The following is an 11,052-nucleotide window of genomic DNA, read 5'->3' on the forward strand; positions in this document are numbered from 1 at the left end:
ATACAGTACATATGAATTATATTGGTGCACTTTAAGTGTATTCATTTACTAGTCAATTTATATATTTCCGCTTTTATTTTTAATTATGTCAGTTTTCCCACAGGTGATGTTATCTGAAAGCATGAAGCAAAAATACCTGGTACTGGTATAACCTGAGATGTTAAAATATATATACTGTATATACATACAGTACATATGAATTATATTGGTGCACTTTAAGTGTATTCATTTACTAGTCAATTTATATATTTCCGCTTTTATTTTTAATTATGTCAGTTTCGGTCCTCCGTACAGCAGAAGCCTGATAATCACCCTTTTATTTACTAGTCAATTTATATATTCATTCAAATCAGGTGTGTTTGAGCAGAGAAAAAGGTAAAACATGCAGGGCTGCGGCCCTCGAGGACCAGGATTGCCCACCCCTGCTATAGAGTAACACTAGCCGAACAAAAATGATTATTCTCAGTGTAAAATGCTACTCATGTAAAGTACTAATTCTCAAAAACTGTACTTAATTACAGTACTCAAGCAAATGTACTTCATTACTACCCACCTGCTTACCTTGCACTGCACCTTTTATGCCAGATTCATGTGGTGTTTTGAATAACTCCGCTACTTCCACGCCAATGTTTAGCTTAATTTCCTTTAAAATTACTGAGTTAGTCATTTTTGTTTTAGTTAATGCTGGCTAGCTGTTGCAACATTCTTAATCAGTAATAATTACTTTCTGAAAGTTTCATTATGCTCAAGTTTACAATGGGTTTTACAAGTTTTACTCTTGCAATATCTGCCGTGAATGACCCTCAACTACAACTACACCAGAAATTAGCACAGAATCAACTAAGTTGTAGCCACTTTTGTGTTTTCTAAGGTCAGTTAGATGTGGCACCTATCATAAATTAAGCTGTTTCCAAATGGTAATCAGTTGTAGATGTACACTCATTGATTTATTTCTGGACAGAAAACACTACTTTCCACCTTCATCTTTTAGAAGTGCATCATAACTACTGACATGAAACATCCAGGAGCTGCAGGTGGTCCAGTCCCTTTTGCATCATCCGGATAGGTGCAGTCAGTCTTTGCAGGCCAACATCTGTCACATTATTCCCACCGATGAACAGCTGGATCAGGCTACTAGGAAGGAAAAACACAAGTATTAGTAGTGCATCACCTACACCTCTTCTTTTTATGAATAGGCAGGAAAAAAAGACGTACTATGCCAAAGATGTGGATGTTAGATGCTGGAATAATTCATGATTGTCTCCCAGTCTGCAGCCAAACAAATCCAGAGACTTCAATCTATGAAATGTTTTTATTTCATCCATCCGCTCATGCAGGAGTGGAAATCTGCAGGATTGGAAAAAGGCACATGAAATGCTGCTTTGTGTGACAAATAAAACCAGACTAGCAGGTACCAGAGCAGAGGAGGAAGATAACCTACCTATTTCGTAGACAGAGTGACTCAAGCACCATGACCCCATAGGCGTCACTGAATAACTTTAGGGCTTTCTGGGAAATGTCTGGGTTTAGAAATATACGATTCTCCTCTACTGCTGCAAAAAGTCTGTCACCTATTTGCTCTGGGAAGCCAACCAAGGAGTCCACATGTTGGATGTTGTCAGCTACAAACAGTAGAGTGATGTCAAACAGAGATTTGGTGGTGTATCTGAGGCTTCCCTCTTCATTGTAGGTGAACATAAAATGCTCTTTTCTCAGCACAAACGGGTTTGTCCTCCTGCATGACGATGCTGGCTTTGGCTGTGCTAGAATGATGTCACCGACACGATGAAGGCTGCCTCTTTCTCGAATGTAAACAGAGCTGTTCTCCATGACAGAAAAATGTCAGCTAATACTTGAAGCGTAGCAAAAGCAAAAACAACATAAATGTACAACGATACCATTGACGGATTGTTTTCTAGCTTAGACTTCGACCAAAACAGCACTCTTAAATTTGATTCAGTCTTTCCTGTCTACCTTTTCTTGTCATGCTCAAAGTTTTGCACTAGTTTCTTTTTGGTAGCCATTTTGCATGGGCCGCGTTCCCCCGCCCGCTAAATTCAAAGTAAAAGTCATTAATAATACATGTTCGTTAAATACAACTGAAAATCTTCCTAAATAAAAAGTAATGCATAGAACAAAGTAAAAAGCCGTGACAACTTATCTGACGCAGCATAGTCAAATACACAACGACTTTAAAATAATAAAACCCTTATTTTGAAAATATCGAGAAACAGGAACGTGGCTTGTTTACATGGCTGTCACTTCCTTCTCAAAGCTAACCTAGCTAACTGCAGTTTTCCTGAAAAAATTGGTAAGATTACGTGAAGTAAAGCAACAGCTTTGTAATATATTCGTTCACAATAATTACTTTGTCTATCTGTGCTAGTGTTAATGTTAGATAATGATAATCACAGCCGCGGTTGTTGTTGTTGTTTTTTTTACGTTGAAACTTTCACCTCACTAAGCTAACTCTTCATGTGTTTACAACGTGTTAAACCAGCATCTATGACAACTTTCTAAAATGGTTGTTCGTTCTTTTACAGGTTTCAAAAAGTAAACTCACCTCTGTTTGGATTAGCAGCGTTGTAGTGAAAGTGAATGGCGTCAAACAGAGATCCATTTCAGTTCCAAGGTAGGTCTCCTCTAGAGTAAGTCTAGACTAGTGTATATTGTAAAACTAAACTCTGTCCCCGCACCCAAAAAAATAATAATCTCTATCTCAAAGTAAATACAACAACGCAGATATGTTTTGTAATTTCCAGTCTAGAATTAACTGAATACATCCCAAAGGCAAAATAATAAAATAATAATAATAATAATAATAATAAGAAGTTATTTTTGTTTTCTTTTTAAAGTGTGTTTGATGTGAAACTTCCCTGAAAAAAACAAATTGTGTGGATACCAGCTGTTTGCATTTTTCCATTTCCTGCATTCAACTAGAATTTGAAGAGGCTGAAAATCTTCTGGACAGCCATCGAGATGCAGTCACCATCAGCATCGAGGAAGAGGATCTGAAGTCCAAGAGCCAAAGAACTGCTGTTGGTTTTTCTCCAGACCTCACTGATGAGGATCCACTTGGCTCCGATGACAAGGCAGAGGTCAGACCAACACTTGTATTTAGTGAGAAATCAGCTGTTTTTCTATTAACTAATAAATTTGGATGTTTGAAACATTTATTTGATTATGGTTGTTTTCTGCTTTCATTGAAGCTTCTTGGTGGCCAAAAGAAAACTGCCCCTTTCTGGACATTTGAATACTATCAAACATTCTTTGATGTTGAAACACATCATGTAAGACCTTTTGTCAATTACAGTTAAATTTTGTACTGTATAAAAATGCTGCAGATCAATTGTAGCTTTGATTTAGTAAGTAAAGTAAGTAATTTAGCTACAACTGTACTTGTTTCTTACATTGTCTTCAGGTAAAGGAGAGGATCATTGGATCAATGTTGCCATGGCCTGGAAAGAACTTCATTCAAGTTTACCTACGTAAAAATCCTGATCTTTATGGTTAGTTTTTATTTAGTTCATATTGTACAAATTATATAACTTTTCTTTCTGTACCGTCAATAGTTATTGTAATATTAAAGAAACTGGTTGTGCTGTTTGAGGAGTAATTTTTTGGTCTTTTCAGGACCGTTTTGGATTTGTACAACTCTTGTGTTTGCCACTGCCATCTGTGGAAACATATCCAACTTCCTCTGGTACCATGGCAGTCCAAACTATAAATATACCCCAGAGTTTGGAAAAGGTACGTTCTGCTGACACTACACCTTGTAGATTTAAAGACAAAAAAAAACCTATATTTTATATTTTGAAAATGAAACACTTGTGTTTTCCAGTGACCATAGCTGCTACAGCTATCTTCAGCTATGCCTGGCTAGTGCCCCTTGGCCTATGGGGTTTCCTGCTGTGGAGAAATAACAAGATCTTAAACCTGGTGTCTTATACCTTTATGGAAATCGTCTGTGTGTATGGATACTCTCTGTCAATTTACATACCAGCTGTGGTAAGACAGTTATTTTATTGTTCAGTAACTAATTAAAACAATCATTCTGCTCTTTGGCAAAATTTATCATGGCAACGTTTTTTAAATAATTTCATGCATATTATATGTATTAAATATATTTAAATATTTTTTGTAGGTTTTGATGACCATTGTTGGTTTTTGACAATCAACATGATTTGTTTTTATTCTCCTTTATTCACAATAATAATAATAATAATAATAATAATAATAATAATAATAATAATAATAATAATAATAATAATAATTATTATTATTATAATACAAATAATATTTACTTTTCACAACAGGTCCTGTGGATTCTCCCATATGAGTGGCTCAGGTGGTGTTCCATCGTGGTGGCCCTCTGCCTCTCTGGCTCAGTCCTGGTGATGACGTTTTGGCCCGCGCTCAGAGATGACAACCCCAGGGTCATCATGGCGGTTGTTTCAGCCATTGTGTTGCTCAATGGGCTGCTAGCTGTTGGTTGTAAGGTAATATTATTCACTTAGGATTGTGATCTTACATTTTGCAACTAAACTGATTGAAGGAAATGGAAAAAAACATCTGAATGCGAAAACTAGATTAAATATTTATTCTTTCTTGGCACAGTGCGTGTTCCTCTGTTCTAATCTTCTGTCTGTCCATCTTGCTTGGATAACAATGATTGACTCATTCTCAGTTGCTGTCAGTGATCTCAGCACGGCCCAGCTTTGACCCAGCTTGTTCGTGTCAATCACAGACTACATTTCGCTGCCATTTTATTATTTGCGTGTCTTGCCCTGTGCGCTTTCTGGGAAAGGAATGTACCTGGTAGGATCAAGTTAGTCCCCTCTAGAGAGACTCTTGTTAATGGAAACTGTGACCTTGCTTGCTAACTGGTGTAACAATGGGCACCTCTTAATGTGGTTGAGGACAGGTCTGCAGGCATATCGCATGTCTCGTTATGTCCATGTAATTAGTCTGCAAAGTACAATAACCCCATATCTGCAAGGTGACAAAGATGAATAGTGTCAAAGTGTTGCATTCGTTTCTATAACAAAGAAAAATCTCTTCACACGTAACGCAGTCTGGCTTTAGTTTTATGGATAATTGAGTCTGTCTTGTTTCTTTTAGTCACACTTTGACAGGTACTTTTGCTTATTTGCTTCTTGTTTTGTTTTTTTGTTTTGTTTTGTTTTTTTCTTTTCAGACCTACTTCTTCAGCAAACCAGATGTGGAAGCTCATGTTAGCAGTTCTCTTAAAACAGAGGCTGTCCAGTCGACGTTATCGACATGAATACATGGCATTGTTTGAAGGTAAACAGTGCTGACAAGGAAGCTTTTAAAGTCATGAAACTTTGTAGAAATAGACTAACTTTGCAAATGCAGAAAATACTGTTTATTTTGCACTTTAGAATCGCAATTTTATTTTAACACTTGGGTGTGGGTATTAGGTCTGCAGTGTTGTCCTTTTTTTTTAATCTGCTAAGGATCATGTTTGTGTCTTTGACCTACTAGAGTCACACACCCGACACCGGACTTCCTGAACATAATTTCTGTTTCCTAAAACCAGCATTAATCTTTTTTGTTAAATTGCAGGTTCTCCTGTTGCCTTAGTAGAGAGAATCGGGTTCCTGTGCAGATGACGTCATGGGTCGGTTGGATTTCATCCACACTTGGACATTCCAGCCCAACGCCTTGAAAAGCCAGCGTGTAAACTTGGTGCAGCAGCGTTACCATGAGATTGAAAACTGGTTTCAAGTATGTTACTTCTAATGGGATGGGATCTAAACAAAACTAAAGTTAATTGGGGGTGTAGAATTACACAACGCACGATATCTGTTGTGCTGGTGTTGTTTTCGCCTTTCTGTCGCTCATTTAAAATGTTTAAGTAGATAAGTTTGTGCAATAATGATTGCAGCACCAACACTATTTTATACGTGCATTTCTTTTACAGTATATTTCTTTAATAGGAACGGGTACGTTTATTTTATATATAAATTTAAAGTATGATTAACTATAGGTATTGGTAAGAAATTCAAGGATTTATTATCAAGTACCCTGTAAAGGTGATGGGGTGGGATTTTCTTAGTGGCCTCAACTATTGCCAAAACCTGGTTTAAATAAAATTTCAAATGATTTTGTAAATATTTTATACATAATTTGTTGTCATTATAACAAACATCTTACAATAAAGTCTGCTGAATTTCATCTCGTTTTGAAATGAGTGCTTACTGGGAAGAAATAGTTACTGTGGCACGCATTTTCTATTTATAAAATCATGCATTTTCAATGTTAAGAAAAAATAAAATTTAAATAAAACAAGAAGAAAATATAAAATCAGTTAGATTTAATGTACGTTATCCATTTTTATTAAACTCTAGTGCCCATTTGTGTCTTGAACATAGTGATGGTAATATTTTGTGCCTTGATTTAGCTATTTTAAAGCACCTTTTTGTACACTAGTTTTTGATCTTGACCTTAAATCGTCGCGGCGTTCAGCAGGCAGGCGACGTAACTCTTCTACCAGTTCTTGTCTGCTTTAGAAAATGCTAGTCCACTTCAACAATTGGACACTTTTTTACAAATTCAGGGAGAGATTGTAACCAATAGACATATTCAACATTTAAAAAAGAGTGCCTGCCCTTCAAAGCGAACACGTAGCTGCTGCTCTTCCAACTCATCTGTCTTACTTGATGTGTGATGGAGTCAACTGATAGATTGTAGTCTGTCACAGTTTGGATGCACAGCTCACCTGCAGTGGAAAATGCTGTAGCCACACAGGTTCTTAGCAAGTGGTTTGCATCATAAATAAAAGACTTATTTAGACTGGTTGTTATGGATAGGGATTAACAAGGACAGAGTTCTTAGATTAATTAACAAATAGGAAAAAAATGGGTTACTTGAAACGGTGTCAAAGGGATGGTGGCGCCATAATTAATGGTTATTCTAGCCTCAGCTTTGAATTACACAGGAACGCCTTGTCTAACAGAAAACCCTCAGAGGAATGTCACCTGTCTCATTCTTGGCCACGTAGGCAAGTGCAGTGGATTTCTCAGCACTTCATTCGTGGACTTAACTTTTGTTTCCTGAAGAAATACAGCATCAATTTTGCCTTGATTTTGGATGTGACATCTCCACAGCAATGGCCACATCAAATGGCAAGAGTGAGAAAATGTCCAAGTTTGAGATGCTTAAACTTTTGGAAACTTGCCGAAAGGAAAGAGATGATGCTTTGCAAAGAGAAAGTGTCCTCAGAGACAAACTCAGGCAGAATGAGTCGAGGGTGCGTTCAACCGAGTCTCTGAAACAGAAACTCAAGACCCTGACGGTTGACAACAAAGAGCTAAAGAAGCAAGTGAAGACTCTTCGGACTGAAATTGGACTTGAGAACAGCCCTGGTTTTCACGGCAAGACCACCAAGGATATAATCGATGATCTACACGAGAAGGAACAGGAGTGCGCCGCACTACTTGAGAAAGCTGGAAGACTTAGTCAGACCGTTGATGATTTGACAGCAAAGTTGTCAAATGCAGTCACCTCCAAGACACTTTTAGAAGACCAAGTACAGTCATTACAGCAAAATCTCAAGGACATGACAAATAATCAGCGTCGTCTGTTGAAGCTGTGGGACGACAAGAAGGGCCAGAGAGAGCAACTCGCTTTCCCTGCTATTGTTCAGAAACAATTCACTCACAAAGCCAGTCAAACTGACATGTCTATCAGCTCAAGTCAAAAACTTCCACTCAATGCTTTTGAGACCACTAAGCCATTTTCTAGGGATGGTGACAAACAAACTGCTTTGGAGAAACAACACTTTTCTTCTGTTGGAAACAGCTATATTCAGGAAAGGAAGGCTTCCGTGCACGGTGAAACTAAAGGAATTCAGAACTGACTTGGCTTATTGAGATTCAGCTAGTGTCACTTAACTTTTAGAAAGCAAAACAGAGACTTCAAACATTTATTAAACGGTTTACTTTGGTATATCTGTAACTAAAAGACAAAAAGAAAAAACATTTATTGTAAAGTTGTTCTTTGCCTTTTTCTTTTTCATCCTCAATACCTTGTGTAGTTTAATTAGTGCTGTGTAGTGGTATTTAAATTGTCATTTTTAAACATTTTTATTTTACTTGGTGTATTACTTGATACATTGGAATAATTTTATGATATGAAAAAGTCGTGGACAGCTGACAACAGGCAGGAACATGGACAGCTATTTTTCGGGGTCCTACTGAGGCCCTTTGAATGCATGTGGCGCGATGTGGGAAACTGAGGGTAAATAGTTTGGCAGCCGGGGAGCTTAAGCTCATTGTATCACCAAGTAATTTTTTTAAAGACAAATATGATGTTTTCTACAGAGACAAGTTGTTGGTTCATCCGCAAGGTGAGTCTTTATTTTTCTAAAGTAGTTTACAATTTAACTACAAAAAAAGTTTTCGTACGATGAGCTAACGTGCTAATCCCAGCACCACTTACTGCTTGATTCTACGTATTAAGTATTTTAAAACGCTAATATATTTTTAATAAGATATTACGATAATGTAGTATAAACTAACTCGTTACTAAAAATCAAGGAGTGAGAACAACCAAGCTTGAAATCAATTGTGAAAAAAAAAGGTTGTTGCTAACGCTTGCTAAAGTGTAAATCTTTTTTATAAACTGTGTTTCTGTTGTGTGTGGTTATGTAAAAACTTTGATTTTTTTAAACTGTAAAATCTCTTCAACCTTTAGCAATAAAGAGCTTACATATGTATATAAAAAATATTTGCGCTCCTCTCTTCTCTGGCAAGAGCAAAAATACCTGGTTTCTTCTCAAAAGCATCAATCAAAAGCAGAGTATTTTGGTTAGGAACAAAAGCTAAAATATGCAGTTTTATGCCTTTTTATGTGACGGAAAAACAAACAGCAGTGATGGTTGTGTAGTAACGATTGCTCTGTTCAGGTAATTTGCTGGAGAGCTACAGCCAGCATCGCTTGGTCTGTCCTCCTGTTACCACCCACCACTGCAGTTTTTGTGATACTCAGCAGGTTCAGTCTTTTTCATCCTTTCCAGACAATATCAGGTCAGTTACATTTGGTTTTGGATTTTACTAATGTGTACAACACAAGTCTTTGTATTTTATTTTTATTTTTTGTTGTGCAAACCCAGAATGTTTGTCTCTGCTGATGAGCGCCAGTTCAGTTTTCTCCCTCATACTGCTTGGTGGAGTGATCATCATGGCTGGATTCCTGACCCTGGAGTATTACACAGGTGAGTAGCAGGTAGAGGTGTGAATCACCAGCTTTATCACGATACGATATTGCATCAATATGTTTGGATGACGATTCGATATTTGTCAATATCACGAAATCTGGCACGATATGATTTTGATTCAGTTCACGTCTGCGATCGATATAATGCGATATCATATGCTCATCTAACACAATGACTGTGTTAGATGGGCATATATTGATTCACATCAAGCATATGATGACGATAAAGATCGATATTTTCATTTTGCCTCTATAACTGAATCACGATTCAAATCGATATATCAATATAGATCAATTTATCATTACACTCCTAGTAGCAGGTACTGTCAAATGAAATTGTGTATTTGTTTTGAAGGTTGTTTGTCTTGTGATTATTTTGTTGTTTGGACATTTAGAAGAAAGTGAAATGTCACAAACTAGTTTAGTAAGTGAGTTATAACGACTAAAATTTTACTGTACAATTTAATTGTGTTTTTTTGTTCTGGTTATTGAAAACACTGTTACTAAAATTGCTAAATACATCAGTATATTATTACAATAGCGATGCTGAAATGTTTTAAATCAATATTACAATTGCAAAAGACAGTTTTCTTGTAGCATGCATTCACAGTGTGTGTTTGTGTGAACTGAAAGTTGTACTAATGCAGGCCGTGGTCAAAGTGAATGCTGTTAAAATTTAATAATCTGTCAAATAATTTCCTCTACTCTATTAGTCCTTTTGTACTAAGGTTGTGCATCTGTGTTCCTTTCAGTAATCCCAACTATTGCCTGCTCAAAAATCGCATTGCTGGGTCAGCTGCTCCACCCTCGGCAGTTTATCAACTCCCTAGCCCACTGCCTCATGGGTATAATTGTAGGCTGGTGTTGTGCCATCACCATAGGTTGCAGATATGAGATGCTTGGCTACCCATGCAAAAATAGTGACGGGTAAGTGACAGCGTTGCCTCACTCCTGTTGAACTTCATGAGCATCATCTGTCATCTTACCGCTTCTTTGGTTTTTGTCTCGACAGTTATCCTCAAATGTGTGTGAATGAGTATCATCTCATCATTTTGCTGGCGGGGGCCTTTGTTGGATTTTCTCACAGTCTGCTTGGAGTGATTCACAACATAAATTACATCTCCTTTCAAACTGTTCAGGTATGTACTTGGAGTTAAAGTTTTACCATTTGCCTGACTGATTGCAAAGTCATTGACTGTGCCAACATTAATGTAAATTTAAGAACCCACCTAAAGTAGCTGAGTCTAAATAATTCAGTTAGATTTTGTAAAGCAAAAACAGCAGCATTCTGCTTCATGCTCATTTCTCTACAACTGTTACTGTTTCCTCAGCAATACAAATACTTTCGCTTCAAAGGATCCCTGCCATTGGTGGTGATGTGCAGCGCCACTCAAGCATTTTACTCTATCAAGAACTACGTTGTTTTATATTTCTTTCTAGGTAATACACTTTTTGTGTAAAGAAAATTGGTGATTTTTATTTATTGTTGATTACCATAAATGCCTTCCATGTTTTGTCCGGTTTTTGCTTCACAACTTGTAACGTGATGTGTTTTTATTTAATATTCACAGGATACATTCCAAGAGCATGGATCTGCAAAACTCTGAATCTACATTTGGACAGGTTAGTGCAAATGCATATCTGAAAATATTTATCCTTAAAGAGTAACTTACCCCCAAATTAACTTTTTTTAGCTGATAAACTGTCTAGAATGTGTCTAAAATGTTATATAGTACTGTTTCTGATGCATCTCAGTAATCCAGGTAAAAAAATCAAAAGGAAAAAAAATTGTATAGGTCCTCTGGACGGGTT

At 36.9% G+C, this 11,052-nt stretch overlaps 4 protein-coding genes across 7 annotated transcripts in view; 3 read left to right on the forward strand and 1 right to left on the reverse strand.

Annotated features, from left to right (window-relative positions):
- The window catches only part of lrrc42 (leucine rich repeat containing 42), a 5,173-nt gene extending 3,105 nt beyond the window's left edge, over nucleotides 1-2,068 (reverse strand). Inside the window, exons 1-3 of one of the 2 annotated variants that reach the window (XM_014007474.1) lie at nucleotides 1,442-2,068; nucleotides 1,216-1,347; nucleotides 1,013-1,131 (exon numbers count right to left, since the gene is read on the reverse strand). In XM_014007474.1, the coding sequence (XP_013862928.1) occupies nucleotides 1,013-1,131; nucleotides 1,216-1,347; nucleotides 1,442-1,830 (640 nt within the window). In that variant the 5' untranslated portion in view covers nucleotides 1,831-2,068. Of the gene's footprint in view, nucleotides 1-1,012; nucleotides 1,135-1,215; nucleotides 1,348-1,441 lie in introns of both variants that reach the window. The other variant, XM_014007473.1, reaches the window with a different exon arrangement.
- A 138-nt stretch (nucleotides 2,069-2,206) lies between these two features.
- On the forward strand, nucleotides 2,207-6,198 carry yipf1 (Yip1 domain family, member 1). The gene is made up of 10 exons (XM_014007478.1): nucleotides 2,207-2,311; nucleotides 2,544-2,632; nucleotides 2,941-3,098; nucleotides 3,210-3,290; nucleotides 3,422-3,509; nucleotides 3,634-3,750; nucleotides 3,842-4,008; nucleotides 4,317-4,499; nucleotides 5,198-5,304; nucleotides 5,587-6,198. Exons 2-9 carry the CDS (start codon nucleotides 2,599-2,601, stop codon nucleotides 5,282-5,284), a joined length of 915 nt encoding a protein of 304 aa, XP_013862932.1. The 5' UTR covers nucleotides 2,207-2,311; nucleotides 2,544-2,598; the 3' UTR covers nucleotides 5,285-5,304; nucleotides 5,587-6,198.
- A 799-nt stretch (nucleotides 6,199-6,997) lies between these two features.
- Nucleotides 6,998-8,101, forward strand: LOC106516895 (uncharacterized). Its single transcript, XM_014007484.1, has one exon. It carries the CDS (start codon nucleotides 7,133-7,135, stop codon nucleotides 7,880-7,882), a length of 750 nt encoding a protein of 249 aa, XP_013862938.1. The 5' UTR covers nucleotides 6,998-7,132; the 3' UTR covers nucleotides 7,883-8,101.
- A 134-nt stretch (nucleotides 8,102-8,235) lies between these two features.
- The window catches only part of ndc1 (NDC1 transmembrane nucleoporin), a 10,000-nt gene continuing 7,183 nt past the window's right edge, over nucleotides 8,236-11,052 (forward strand). For all 3 annotated transcript variants that reach the window (XM_014007480.1, XM_014007482.1, XM_014007481.1), the window contains exons 1-7: nucleotides 8,236-8,371; nucleotides 8,930-9,050; nucleotides 9,137-9,238; nucleotides 9,993-10,167; nucleotides 10,253-10,379; nucleotides 10,572-10,680; nucleotides 10,812-10,863. In XM_014007480.1, the coding sequence (XP_013862934.1) occupies nucleotides 8,330-8,371; nucleotides 8,930-9,050; nucleotides 9,137-9,238; nucleotides 9,993-10,167; nucleotides 10,253-10,379; nucleotides 10,572-10,680; nucleotides 10,812-10,863 (728 nt within the window). In that variant the 5' untranslated portion in view covers nucleotides 8,236-8,329. The remainder of the gene's footprint in view (nucleotides 8,372-8,929; nucleotides 9,051-9,136; nucleotides 9,239-9,992; nucleotides 10,168-10,252; nucleotides 10,380-10,571; nucleotides 10,681-10,811; nucleotides 10,864-11,052) is intronic.

The sequence above is a fragment of the Austrofundulus limnaeus genome, unplaced genomic scaffold, assembly GCF_001266775.1.
Source record: "Austrofundulus limnaeus strain Quisiro unplaced genomic scaffold, Austrofundulus_limnaeus-1.0 Scaffold42, whole genome shotgun sequence".
In the NCBI taxonomy this organism is placed as follows: domain Eukaryota; kingdom Metazoa; phylum Chordata; class Actinopteri; order Cyprinodontiformes; family Rivulidae; genus Austrofundulus; species Austrofundulus limnaeus.

What these genes read in the sequence shown, in the direction of transcription:
- yipf1 (XM_014007478.1), top strand. Translation starts at nt 2,599, where the DNA reads ATGGCGTCAAACAGAGATCCATTTCAGTTCCAAG. An exon ending in TTGATGTTGAAACACATCAT is followed by an intron (nt 3,291 to 3,421) that starts GTAAGACCTTTT and finishes CATTGTCTTCAG; the next exon opens with GTAAAGGAGAGGATCATTGG. An exon ending in TAAAAATCCTGATCTTTATG is followed by an intron (nt 3,510 to 3,633) that starts GTTAGTTTTTAT and finishes TGGTCTTTTCAG; the next exon opens with GACCGTTTTGGATTTGTACA.
- LOC106516895 (XM_014007484.1), top strand. Translation starts at nt 7,133, where the DNA reads ATGGCCACATCAAATGGCAAGAGTGAGAAAATGTCCAAGTTTGAGATG.